The sequence below is a fragment of the Rhinolophus sinicus genome, linkage group LG03 (assembly GCF_036562045.2).
Source record: "Rhinolophus sinicus isolate RSC01 linkage group LG03, ASM3656204v1, whole genome shotgun sequence".
NCBI lineage: Eukaryota > Metazoa > Chordata > Mammalia > Chiroptera > Rhinolophidae > Rhinolophus > Rhinolophus sinicus.
The window spans coordinates 58,242,045-58,256,276 of NC_133753.1; the positions used below are offsets into that span (position 1 = coordinate 58,242,045).

General features: G+C 39.1%; 1 protein-coding gene across 2 annotated transcripts in view; it reads left to right on the top strand.

Annotated features, from left to right (window-relative positions):
* The window catches only part of SHC4 (SHC adaptor protein 4), a 109,065-nt gene that overhangs the window by 45,503 nt on the left and 49,330 nt on the right, over positions 1-14,232 (top strand). For both annotated transcript variants that reach the window (XM_019730684.2, XM_074327768.1), the window contains 2 exons: positions 10,473-10,536; positions 13,539-13,658. In XM_019730684.2, the coding sequence (XP_019586243.2) occupies positions 10,473-10,536; positions 13,539-13,658 (184 nt within the window). The remainder of the gene's footprint in view (positions 1-10,472; positions 10,537-13,538; positions 13,659-14,232) is intronic.

Below are 14,232 nucleotides of genomic sequence, written 5' to 3' on the forward strand. Positions count from 1 at the left end.
AGGGCAGAGCTGAGGGAATGCCAGAGCAGCAAGTTTTAATTCTGCTATGTGTATATTGTATATATAGCCAGAAAAATCAATGATACAGTTCCTTTTGGGAGAAGTGAGCTAGATGGGGGCGGGGCACTCAAAATTCATTAGAAATTAATCTCAGCTTGAGAGAGTCCTTTCTTGGATAAAAAGAGAGCTTTGTGGCCCAAGGAAATGCAAGACAGTTAGTGTATCTCTACACCTGCCAGGCAGATTCGTTTCATTTCCTATTGGTATTCTCCTTAGGAAAACTGAGAAATACCTAATGGAATAAGTGCACAGCTCTGGCTCCTTAATTAAACATGGGTTGTAGCATGTGAGAGTTGCACCTACTCTAGGAAAACGTGTATTTTCAAGTATATTTGAACAATGAGAAGGTGGATCTTTTTGATCCAGATCATCTGATCCACTTACGAGAATTTCTCTGAAAACATTTTTTTTTCTTCACTATCATCTGTGACAACACAGATTCTTGAAATGGAAAGACATCCTCTGGTTACGTGTATTTGCCAATGTAAAGTAGCATAATTCTGGCAGCAGCTCATTAGCAGCCTTAGGCTGGATCTAAAAACAGACTCTGAGATGGAGAGTTAAAGCAAAAGGGTTACTGGGAGGGCGCTCAAGATCAACACGCGAGGGAGTGAGGGGTGCATGACTGGGCAGGGGAGACGTTCAGTAGTGATGCCATCTCAACAAAGGCCTTAGCAGATCTCAAGAGCAGGCCTTCAAACCCCATATTGACCTGCCACTGGTTGCCTGTTGCCTCTGGGGAGGGGACATGTCTGTGGGCAAGGTAACTGCCTTAAAAAGGACAGTTTCTGGGGAAGGAATTCAGCTGTGAGCCATTAACAGTGACCACTCCAGCAACTGGGGGCAGTGAGTACCTCTGTTCTGAAAGGGGGTGTGGGTTATACAAGGAGATGAGGGTCACACTTTGTTTCATGCTATAGAGCTGTCTAAACATTTATATATGAATATATGCCGGGGGTGCCCCCAAAATGTATGCACATGACTTGTATTCATCTTTTGTTATTGGTATATATTGACTATTACGATTTTAATAGTTTTTTCCTTTCTTAAAATATGTACACATTTTTTGGTACCCTCTGTATTATGTCCAAGGTAGCCTACTAGGTGCCATGGGGTATCCAAAGAAAATCAGGTAGGCGTTCTGCCTTTCTTGAAACCTGTACTCTTTCTTCATTACTATTTGTGTGATAGACATAATTGGACCGCTAGTACAACATATTATCTATAGCATTTCAGTTATAACACACAAAGTACTCTGCTGGGTACCAGGCATTGTGAAAAGCAGGTTAGACCCAGTTCTTAAAGCAGGCAGACATTGTAAGGATAATGCAATAATAATGGCTAGCATTTACTGAAGCATTTTTCAAAACACTATTATTATACCCACTTTATGTATTTAAGAAATTGAGACGTAGGTAGCTTTAAAAACATGCCCAAAGTCACAGAACTTGTAGGAGACAGCTAGATTTTGAACTCTGGCTGTCTGATTGCAGAGCCCACTTAACCAGCCTTTCTTCGCTCTCTATTATCATAGAGGAGTTATAGATAAGTTAAAGCCTTCAACTTTTTCCCCTTTTAACATTTACTATAATTTTACACTTTTATTTCTGTGTCCCCCAAGCACATTTTATTGGATCACGCACATATAATCACGTAATGAAGCTTAGTTGATATATATATAATATATAATATATAGTATATATCAATTCTCTCTCTCTCTTTATATATATATGAAGAATTTCAGTTCCCCTCTCCCTCCACTGAGTGCTGGTAGGAGGGACAAAGAATGTAAGATGATAATTTACAGTTTGTAAAACTATATTTACATAGTAGAAGGAAGACTCATCTTTTATAAAACCCAGCTTCCTGTACCAAGAAACTGAACAAGACCAAGTCCAAAATACATATAACTAATCTTTGTCTGTAAAGATTAAAAGGTATGTTCTGGTACATTTCCTGCCATGCACAAACTAATAGCTGACCCGACCCCAGAGCCTCTTAAACTCATTTATGGTCTGCTCCAGAAGGGTCAGCAAGTCACAGCCTGCAGGCCACCTAGCCTGCTACCTGATTTTTGATTTTGCCACCTTTTGATCCAAGAATGATTTTTGACATTGTTTAATGGTTGGGGGTAATAAAATGAAAAGAAGAATATTTTGTGACATGTGGAAATTGTATAGAATTCAAATTTCAGTGTCCATAAGTGTTATTGGCATACAAGCATGCCCATTAGTTTATGGATTGTCTGTGGCTGGGTTTTGAGCTACAGCTACAGAGTTGAGTAGTTGCCGCAGAGATTGTATGGCCTGCAAAGCCTAACATTCCTACTGTGTGGCCCTTTGCAAAAAAAGGCCTGCACACTGCTGTTATTGAGTGGTTCTCAACCTCAGCTCAGTTGGAGACACCTGAAGGAACTTTTAAACCTCCTAGTATCCGAGCCCCACCCTGCACCAATTACCTCAGTGCATCTGAAGATGAGACGCAGTCTTTAGGATTTGTTAAAGAGCCCCGTGTTTCTCCAATGTGCAGCCAAGGTTGAGAACCACTTCCTCGAGTATGAATGCATTTTGAGGGACAGATGGACTAGACCTCTCGACATCCAGGCTGCCAGATGGGAGAGAGAATGTAGGTCACTCATTACCACGCGTGTGTACAGGGGGTAATGTGAGCAAAGAGGGTTAGGACCTCCACATGCCCTCTGGTGAAGCCTTTCCCATGAGGAGATGGCAGGGATGAAAGGGAACCAAGGGGAGAGGAGAGCATGGATTATACCAAATATCTATTCCAGTGTATTGAGTGACCAAGTTGAAGACAGATTTTCTCTCAAATGGAACATGATCAAATGTACAGGTGGTGTGGCCGTCCTTCCCTACCCTAGCCTCTAGAAACAGGTGACCTAATTCCTTGGCATCCGCTAACACAACCATCTGGTTGAAGTTGTGCAGTGCGTCCAAGTAGAAGTTTTAATCAGCTGCGTGGCCCATGAACTGATCTGCTTCAGAAAAAGAACTGGAGATTCTTACGCCCCACCCCAGACCTATAGAGAATCAAAGTCTCTAGGAACAGTCTCAGGAATCTGCGTTTTAACCAGCATCCCCGTTGATCCTTAAGAACTTTAAAGTTTGATCACCACTTCCCTAAATGGTTGTACTGGTGAATGCTTGGCAGATGTGCAGGCTACAGTGGTCCTACCTTTATTTGCCACAGTGGACTGAACAGGCTGGGCCAATATTGATTCCTTCCAGAGGTACACACACACACACTTAAAAAATAAAAAGAGAGAGAGATACCAGATAATTTCTATAACATATTTTTTTACCAGGTAAAATCTATAACATATATGTTAAACGGCCCCTAAAAAAAAACAAACCAGTCACTTTTTAAAAAAACAGTGGTGGAAGTTATACACTCATTCCACCAATTGCTGTCTTCCTCAGTATTATTGATATCTCGATGTCACACGGTTATAAATGTCTAACTAGTGCCAAATCTTCCTTTTTTTTAAGATAGGCCTGATTTTTGTAGTAGATAAACATCATCTGGAGTGAAATGTGGTGGATAAAATGTGTGATTAAGTTGGATCTACTTTGGTTTTTAAAAAAACATGAGCTGTGACTCTTAAGTGACAACCCGAATGGTCAGTACATTCTATAATTCCAACAGACATGCTTTCATAATATTTTGAATATTCTGTCTAAAGCAGAGTTGTTTTAGGAAATTCAGTTTATCCCCAAGTAAAGGAGAACAGTCTTTTGGATTCACAAATCCTAGTGTGTTTTGTAGAAAATCATCTGCATTTCTCTTGTCATTTTCATAAGGCTTAAACACATAAGGTGTATAAGCCATCAGTTGGTGGGTGTAGGTGTTTGCAGTTTGAAATATGTGATTTTTATTACAGGAAATCATTGTGGGATAGGGGAAAATCAGCACTTCATTTCCTTCATTCAATAGGGGAGACTTGCAGGAGAGGTGCCATCCTGGGGACAAGATGGTCTTTTACTTCATTAAAGTGCAATTGGTGGGTCAACATTTGCATCAGAGCCAAAGAGCAGAATCACGGAGTAGACAGAACAACCTGTGTATTGTGGTTGCTTGCACTGAGTAGAATGGTGAATGTACTTTAGAATCAGATTTTAAATATAATTCAGGTTGAATGCAGTCGTGAGATAAGTCAAGGTGAGAGTAAATGCTGTGGGCAGTACTGAAAGGTTTTATTTGACCACCCTGGGACCCAAGTGCCTGTTTCTAAAAATGAAAGGATATATTTTATGGGCTGAGTCTGCCCTCCTAGAGTGCATGGGCGATGCCCCTTGATAATAGCACAAAGGGAGTTTGAAGCTCTCCATTCTCGACTGGTCTCTGGGCATTGACTGCATTCATTGTGTGCTTATCACCGTGGAAGCAGGCTCATGTTCTAAAGTGCCCTGTCTGAGGGCTTGCCACATTCTTGGATGGCTTTAATTTCACCAAACTGGACGAAATTGAACACATAGATCACTGAGCCTTGATGTTCTAAAGGCAAAGATTTCAAAAAAGAAGGTACTCGTTTCCCTGGGACAATTGGAACCACATAATACCACACTGGTGTGGAGTCTGCGTGACACACAAGTCCCTTCATTCATCAGTATGAAGGCCATTTGAGTCATTCAGGTGACAACTTGTCTCTTCCACATTGATCACTGATTTCTTTAAGGATTCATGTTGGAGATGAAAAGTAAAGGATAGTCCTTTGGGAAATACAGGTGGCTTTGTTCACCTAAGTATTTTTGAGTTTTATTTTGGAAAGGCTCTTGCTGTGATTAAAATGTATTCTCATTTCTGTTTGGACAAAACTGAGGGAGGGAGGGGGAGGGAGGGGAGGGGAGGGAGGGAGGGAGGGAGGAGGGAGGGAGGGAGGGGGAGGGGGAGGGGAGAGGTGGTGGTAGGTGGGGAGAGCTGATTTTGACTATTCCAGCCGGCCATTTGCCTGGTTTCATGTTACACAATTTCTGTCTTTCCTATCTACTAAAGAATTGGTTTTTGACATTCACTACAGATAATCTGTCCCACAGCCTCTCCTCCCACCCCCATTAAATACTCCACTTTGTCTTGGATTGTGATATTGCCTTCTAAACTTAAAAAATAAAGGGGAGGGGATGTAGGCAACATTGCTTCCAGAGGAGTTTAACTTTTTAAGGGTTAAAGACCCAGAAAAATGATAACAAGTACTGTAGCAGCTAGGGGTTGCTGAAGAAAGGTGGCTTTGTTTGCATGATTAGTTTGGACTCTGTTAAGACAGACAAAATATCTTTTTTAGGTCTTATGGCGTAGGCAGGGTTTTATATGCTTAAAAGCAAATCTTCATCTGCATTCTCATTCTCTTACATCAGCCCACTTCTCCCCTTCCCTCTCATGTGGCAAAACAATAAACAAAGTGGCCACTGTTGGTGCTGTGGGGCGTTTCTCCCTCTTTCCTTCCAGTACAGGCTCCCAGGGTGGAAATCTTTAGCCATTTCAACTCCCCAAATTCTGCTCTTCTGAGAGGGCATTTGCTGAATGTTTGTTAGCTGGAGAATGTCTCAAGGCAAGTCAGTACCAAAGGATTATGCAGAAATCCAGGCTGCTTGGGCAGCAGGGATGGCGGGGGTGCCCAGGTCCTCTGAGGAATCTCTACTTGGGGTTCTCTGTTTTCTTTTTCCTCAGCATTTATAAAGTCAACGCTTTAGGTGGGAGGGTGTAGCTAAAACTTCAGAAAAGCATTGAAAGTACTGTCTGTTCTTGAAAATGTTACAGTTAATCTCTTGGTCCTAGTCTGAGGGGAAGAAAAGATCTTTGTAAAGAAAGGCAACAGAATGCAGGCATGTATCTGTCTTCCCTGGATGGAGTTTCAGGAGATTTGTTAACACTGCTATCAGCAAAGTAAACAGAATTTGAGAGGTTATTTTAAAGCAGTGGTTCTTAACCTGGGATCTGTGGATTCCCAAGAGGCCCACACATGATTTTCTGGGGGTTAGTAATGATGAGGTGGGTGGTGGGCACTCTAAAATTGAATACAAAAGTTTGTACAAACAGGCCTTTTATTGAAAAGCGAGTCTGTGACTCTCTTTAGAGTCTGAAAAAGAAAAAAAAATTAATAATGAATTTTGTGGTGGTGGTAGTGGTGGTAGTAAAAATATACAGAACGTGAAATTTACCATCTTAACCATTTTTAGGTGTATATTCAGTGCTATTAAATAAACTATTGTTGTGCAGCCATCACTACCACTCAATCCCATAATTCTTTTCATCTTGTAAAATTGAAAGTCTATACGCATTAAACAATAACTCCCCATTCTCCCCTACCCTCAGACCCCTGACAACTACTACTTTCTGTCTTTATGATTTTGACTACTCCAAATACTTTATATAAGTGGGATCACATAGTATTTGTCTTTTTGTGACTGCCTTACTTTACTTGGCATAGTGTCCTCAAGGTTCATCCATGTTGTGGCATGTTGCATAATTTCCTTTTCTGGGCTGAATAGTATTCCATTGTATGTATATACAGTACCACATTTTGCTTATCCAGTCACCTGTTGATGGACACTTGGGTTGCTTCTGTGTTGTAGCTATTGTGAATAGTACTGCTGTGAGCATGGTGTACAATATAACAACTACTTTTTAAAAGCGAGTTCATAAGCACAAGTTTCCCTTTTTCTTCTGAGCAAAAAGTTGTATATCAAGAGATTTTCAGAATCTGTGAAGCTTCTGGTGCCTCAACTGACATTCAAGTTCTGAGTGAGTGAGCCTGTGCACACACGTGAGCGCTTGCCTACTTGGGCATATGGCTGGGGTCTGGATGCTATTCTCTTCCATAGGGAGATAACAGCCAAGTGTAGAAAGCAAAGGGCTGAGCGAGGCTAGGGCCACCCATGGGAGCCATTTCCAGAGCTGACCCCTGCTACTTTGCCCTGTGCCCTTAGCAGTTTACCTCAGCCACTTTGGAAATAAGGATTGGCCAAAAAGGCGCCCTCACTATGTTGGGGAGTGAGCCAGGGAAGGACCCCCAATATACCTCTTTCCCTAGACCCTCCTTTTCATGTACCTGGCAATATGGTCCCTCCTTGGGTGAGTGTGAGTTTTTGAAGTTAGACCTGGATTTGCATTTTGTCTCTCCCACTATCAGCCACGTTATGTGGAGGCAAGTATTTAAATCTTTGAATTTTAGTTTTCACATTTGTAAAACGTGGATAAAATACTTACGTCAAAATGGCATTGCTAAGACTCAGTGAGACTCTTAGTACTGGGCCTGGCCATATAGATAGGAGTCGCTCGTTTATTAAAACCCAGGCTCTTTGCTACAGCATCATGCATCATTCTGAAGTAGGGATTTCTAATGTAAAAGTGTTTTAGATCTGGCCAAGACTTTTTTCTTTATGAAACTTTGGGGGAATGGAAACAGGCAAGTCTACCAAATAAACTGAGAAGATAAATCTGGATTTAGGGGCTATAAAGATGGAAGAGTTAAAGGCCAAATTGGGACAGGAACAGAGAGAGAAATAAGATGTGTTATTATCTGTAACAGGAACATTGTCCCACTTCTCTGTGGGGGTTGGCAAAAAAGAGAGAAAATCTGTCACCTCCCCATGGGGACATCCTTGATGTGCCTTCACAACGCCCCAGCTCAGGAGCAAAAGTCCTGCTGAGGGAACTTACTTTGCATTTCTTTGAATATTTTAAAAGAGGATTTATCCAATCAACTGCACAATACAGGTAAAACATTATGTTGTTTACATCTAAATATTCATAGACTCAATAACAAGAAATAAACCACACTCACACACACACCATCTTAACCAACTCAGTTTATAAGTTCTTTCCATATCACTATTTATACAGAATTAATTTTACATAGCTGCTACCAGTGTGTATATACCATTCAAGTTCTACTTTTTCCCACTAATTTATATAGATCCCTCATTTCAATAGTCTTCCTATCATACTTAACATTCCAAGTGGCAATATTTATATTGATATGTTTTATATCTATATCACAAGCTTTGGGTATTTGTTTTTAACTCTATGGTAAATGTTTCTTTTATATACATACTCAATGCTATTTCAATACAAATTCTCCCTCACTTGTCAAAAGCTCTGACAAATTTTATGACATATGTTATCTTTTATCAACTTACTCTCTAGAAAGATGGTATTAATACTAACCATGGCCCCCAGCACTGACTATACCTAAAGTGGAATTATTCCCATCTTTCCCAACACTGAATTTTGTAATTTTCATTTTTGCTAATTTAATGAGAGTGAAGTATCTTGTAGTTGTTCTAATTTTTAGTTTTAAAATTATAATGAATGTGAACTGTGGCCCTTGGGTCAAATGTAGCCAGCTGCCTCTTTCTAGAAATAAAGTTTTATTGGAACACAGCCATGTTCATTTGTCTACAATGCTTTTGAGCTGCAAGGGCAGGATTGAGTAGTTGCAAAAGAGCAAAATCTAAAGTACTTACTATCTGGCCTTTTACTGAAAAAGTTTTCAGACTCAAATTCACTTGTCGACACTCTTGTCCTACCACACTTTATGCTCCAGCAATATCAAAGAGGACCAGTGTACTTCCCCTCATATTATGATAATTTCTGTTTTGTTATCTTTGCACATGTTCTTCCCTCTGTCTGGAATTTCCAGACTCCAGTGCCAGAAAGGTTCATGCTTCCAAACCCTCTTTGAGAAGTGCTCATGGTATAAAAGCATTCTCTTTAATTCAAATTCACGGTTTTACTTTTTGTTAGAAGATATTGACAGTTGGTATAAGAATAAAAAAAAAAAAAACAATGTCTGGGAAAGCACTTTGTAAAACTGAGAGGGTGCTAATAAAAAGTAACAACTTCTAATAAATAACTGCTTTTATACTTAACAGCATCAATGCCCACCTTTGTTTCTACTTTTATTTCAAACCATTTACAAGGAGTTTTTTGGCCAAAGTCCTCCAGTAGACCAATAGGCTCTTATGGAGTAAAGGATCTGATGATACCTTATAATATCTCTTTATTAAATACCAATAACATAGTGGGGTTGGTATTTTGGCACTGGTTATTTTGGCAACACCAGAGGCCAATTTTGATCAATTTTATGTGCCTCATCAATTTTTGAATAACTATTAAGATAACTCAAAACATCAATCAACCACACAAAAGAGCCCAACCCTCTATGTTATCCTTCTATTTCATTCCAACGACAAAGTTTAGAATCCTAGAAAAATAATAAATATAAAGAAAATATGCTAAATCAAAAAGTCATTCTATCTTTTGGTTGCAGGTAATTACGCACAAATCAGACAAGATAATACCTTAGAGAAGAGTTTCATTTATCCAGAAAAAATGGAATCAGAACTAAAGCATACATTATAAATCCAAAATGATGCCTGGAATCTTTGGGAATTCTGCTTATCTTTCCAAAATGTCTACCAGACGAAATGAAATATAAAAACTGCAATGTGTGTGTGTGTGTGTGTGTGTGTGTGTGTGTGTGTGTTAATATAGTTTACCAATTTAAACAGTGATCTCCAGGGCACTTGGGAAAAAGCTTAGAGATTTCCATTTGCTTTGTGAAAAGTTTAATATATGCATTGAAAGCCACAAGGCAAAGGCTCATATTACACGAGTGAAAGCTTGGGCAGTTATGAATGTTGAGTTCCAGAGACAAAAGCTCTTAAATCTAACTGCATTTCTGGAGTGGAGGGCGCCAGTTCATTCACCACTTCCATTAAGGAACAACTACTTATTTTAGTGGTGCCTTTCTCTCAGGAAATGCAATATATAGTAAGGGCAGAAAAATAAGCAAAGGAGGAAATTTGTTATTGATTTTCATTTCTTCGGTGAAATTACATGAAAGCTCAATGGCTTGCAGCAGTCACTTAGTCAATACGGCTCCATTTGAGACCACCTTTAAGTTCAGTTCTCTCCTGATCCTTTTAAACTTCCTCTAGTGTTGGTTTCTTTTTTATTTAATTGTCTGTGGTGCTGAGTTGAAGCTACTATGAAGCTTTTTATTCATAACACCACGGAGAGGATTTTGCTAAAGGTAAACTGTGCAATATTCCCAGACAATAAAGTTCCACCCCTCCCTTCTGGTTAAAAATCAACAACACTAAAAACCAAAACGGAAAATCCAAGTTAAAAAAAAGAGATGAAGAAGGTGAATGGTAGGACTCCTTATTGTAAAGTAATTTTTCAGTACTAGGCCGTTGCTGGGTTTTCTTGGGTTCGAACTACAGAAAGACTAAGAACGGTGTTTTCTTCTACGGGGGTGGAGGAAGGTCATTTATGTCCAGACTCACCATTATATGTGTGTACATTTTAGTCATAATACTTGCTAACATTTATGGAACACTTCCTGTGTGCTAGATAGTATGCTAAGTCTCTGTATGGTTTCTGTTCTGTAGGGAAGCAATAAGTCGCCTGTGTGAAGCTGTTCCTGGGGTAAACGGAGCCATTAAAAAGCGGAAGGTAAATATTGGTGTGGTTTTCTTGTTTTATATTTCAACTATGGGAGAGATAATATCAAAATAGTTGTTAGTTCATTCCAACATATGACCTAAAGTTCAGAATGGCCTTTATTAGTTGGCGTGATAACCAGAGATGCACTCAAAATTGTTCTGGTCTCTCAAATTTTTCTGACTTGCCTGACACTCTCTTAAATGGTGATGCCTAGAATGAAAGAGCAGCGAAAACACCTGGGTTTCAAGTCAGAAAATCTGGGTTCCAGGTCTGGGTCTTTACTTTTCATTGAACATGCTATCTCATCTCTCTGCGATTCCATTTTTGTTCCTGTAAAGTTGTTGAACCAGATGACCAGTGTGGTACCTTCCAAGTTGAATATTATAAAATGTATGTATTCTACATTTTAACATTTTAGACTTTTTAAACTCCTTGACCTATTTTCAAGCAGAAACATGGGTGCTTGTAGATGTGAGGTAATAGCACATGGGTAGAGGAAGATTTTTCAAACTTGGGTTTAAATCCTGCTTCTGCCACCTACTGTTAAAGAACAAAAATTCAATCGAATAAATTTATAGATCTAATTGGCTTTATGAGTGATTCATGAATTGAGCAGTGTCCCATCTAGTAAATAGAGAGGTGATCTGAGAAGCTATACAATATGGAAGGCTTTCATAGACAGAACTGTCGGACAAGAAAGTTATTAGCAAAAGAAAAGCAAGGATTGTTTCAGGCAAGGTTACCTTCCCTTAGGGAAAGGTAGGTGTCTTATCAGGCAGATCAGCTTCCTTTGTGGGATGGGGAGAAGGCGGAAGGTGAGAGATTACCGCTTTGGTACTGAGCAGAAAACTCCAGATTGACCAATTCAGATTACAATCCTGGAAAAGGTTGAAACTGCAAATAGGTCAGGTGTTAAATTTGGGTTTAAAGTCATGGGCTTTAGCATAAGTGACTCCATTTGGTTTTTTCTTTGACACTAGTGACTGTGTGATCTTGGACCAGTCACTTCACCTTGTGGATCCTTGGTTTCCTAATCTGTAAAATGGGAGAAAATAACACTTACTTTATAGAGCTGTGGAAGAATTAAATGACGTGATGTCTACAGAGTGACTAACAGTGTCTGACATATATTAGACTTTCAACAATAATGGTAGTTAGTATTATTATCATTAAGTAGTTATTAACCCTAGAATGTTTAGTTGCTTTGAAAAGTCCAAAGGGGATGTGTAAAGGTTCTTAAGATAACAATACGAATATAAATCATAGAATTGTAAACTGAGGAAGAAGGAAGGAATTTTTTGGTATCTTCCAGTGGAACCCTCTCCTTTCTCCAGCTACTAAACTGGCTCAGAGAAGAGATTTGCCTTGAGTGACAAGGACAACGAAGATCAGAGCCCGCTGTAGAAGGCAGGTCTTCAGAGTCTCAACTTAGCCCTCTATTTCCTTGCCTCCTGCGTCCTTTTTTTATCGTTCTTTATCCCTTTGCATAGTGCTGAACCCAGTGTAACCCAGAATGACACAGATGAGCCACATGGTATGGAAAACTCTGATATATGGCCTTTGAATCCTATTAGAACTCCCTGTTACTAGTTTCTCTGACAGAACCCATGGCCTCAAAGTAGCCTGGAGCCTCCTCTGCTTTCTCATAACCTCTGTGAATAGGATGCTTCAACTGAATGATCCCAACAAAAGACTCATTCATTGAAGACTTTTTCATTTTAGGAGTAGGGAGCCCACACCCCAAAACAAAACAAAACAAACCAGGCTATCATTGTTCCACAAAGTACACCTGTAAAGAGAAAAAAAAAGAAAAAGAAAAATTTGAGTTAATTTCCTTTGACAGCTAGCATTTATTGAGTACTTAATACATGCCAGGGATTCTTCCAAGCACTTTATGTTTTTTTAACTCTTTTTTCCCAGTTTAAAACGTGGTAAAGTACACATAATATAAAGTTTACCTATTAACCATAAAAAGAGTAAAGTTTAGTGATATTAAGTACATTTATGTTGTGCAATTATCATCACCATCCATCTCCAGAACTCTTTTTATCTTGCAAAACTGAAACACTATACCCATTAAATAATTACTCCCCATTCCCCCCTCTCCCTTTACTCTGTGTGTGTGCGTGTGTGTGAAAATCTGCTTAATTGGAATAAAGATGCTAGGCCACAGGAATCACACATTGTCCACTGTTCTACTTTCTGTCTCTGTGATTTCCACCACTCTAAGTACTTCATATAGGTGGAATCATACAGTAGTTGTCTTATTCATTTAGCATAAGGTCCTCAAGGTTCATCCGCGTTTTAATATGTATCAGAATTTCTTCCTTTTTAGGGCTGAATAATATCCCATTGTATGTATATACCACTTTTTGCTTATCCATTCATCCGTCAGTGGACACTTGGGTTGCGTCCACATTTTATCTATTGTGAATAATGCTGCTATGAAGATAGATGTCCAAATATCTGTTTGCGTACCTGCTTTCAGCTTTTTGGGGTACATAACAAGAAGTGGAATTGCTGGATCATATACCATGTTTCCCCGAAAATAAGACCTAGCTGGACCATCAGCTCTAATGCGTCTTTTGCTCCAAAAGACGCATTAGAGCTGATGGTCCAGTTAGGTCTTATTTTCGGGGAAACACAGTAGACAGCAACTTTTTTTTTTATTTTTTAAATACTTTTGTTCAAAAGGACTTGAGAATTCAGCTAGTTCAAGCTCTCATAGGAATTCCTTTTATATAAAGCAGGCCCCTACTCCCAACACTTGGAGAGAAAGGAATGTCTGAGAAAAGTTCTGAGGGCTCAAATTTCACTACTTACTGAAGAATTTTGCTGCATTCCAATTTTTTAAAAAGTTTTCATTTAGAAAAATCATTTCATTTCCTTTGATTTATGTAAAGTAAAATAGAGATGAAGAGTATGGGCTTTGGTCATTTTTAACATTTATAAAACAAACATTCATTCTGTAACAAAATTCATAACTGAGTGTTGTTTTGTTATTTTTAAAGCCTCCAGTTAAGTTCCTATCAACAGTTCTTGGCAAAAGTAATCTTCAGTTTTCGGGAATGAATATAAAACTAACCATCTCAACATGCAGCCTCACACTGATGAATCTTGACAACCAACAGGTAAGATCATGAATGTCATGTAGAGCTTAACATATTACCTATTTTTCTAGAGGAGCCTGTGCATAATAGAGAGAATCAAGTTTCAGACAGAGTGTGCCGAAAATGTACTAAAGCACCCGGGTAAAAAATCACCAAGGATTTATGAATAACAATAATTAGAACAGCATTTGTCACCCATCACGGGGGCATTTAACTGCCTGCATACTTACCCCTACCCAATTGGCTTTGTAATAAGAACTAAGGCACAAAGAATATGGTAAATACCATTTGACAACTCAGATCCTTGAATCAGTCATTTATTACTCTCCACCAACCCTCTCCGAAGAAGAGCAATTTCATTATCAGAGCTAACAGACTGTATGTTGGGGGATGCAGATGCAGGACAGAGAGGGAGGGTGATGTTAGGGTTAATGTTCTGGCTAACTGAACTTGAAGCAGAAAATACTTTCCACAATTTAAACATAATTGTTTTCATCTTTGATGATTTATGATAATATGGTCTGTGCCTGAGTTTTCATTGTGAACCTTATTCTCAAAAACCAGCATTGCTGAAGCAAATGTAAAAGACATACAG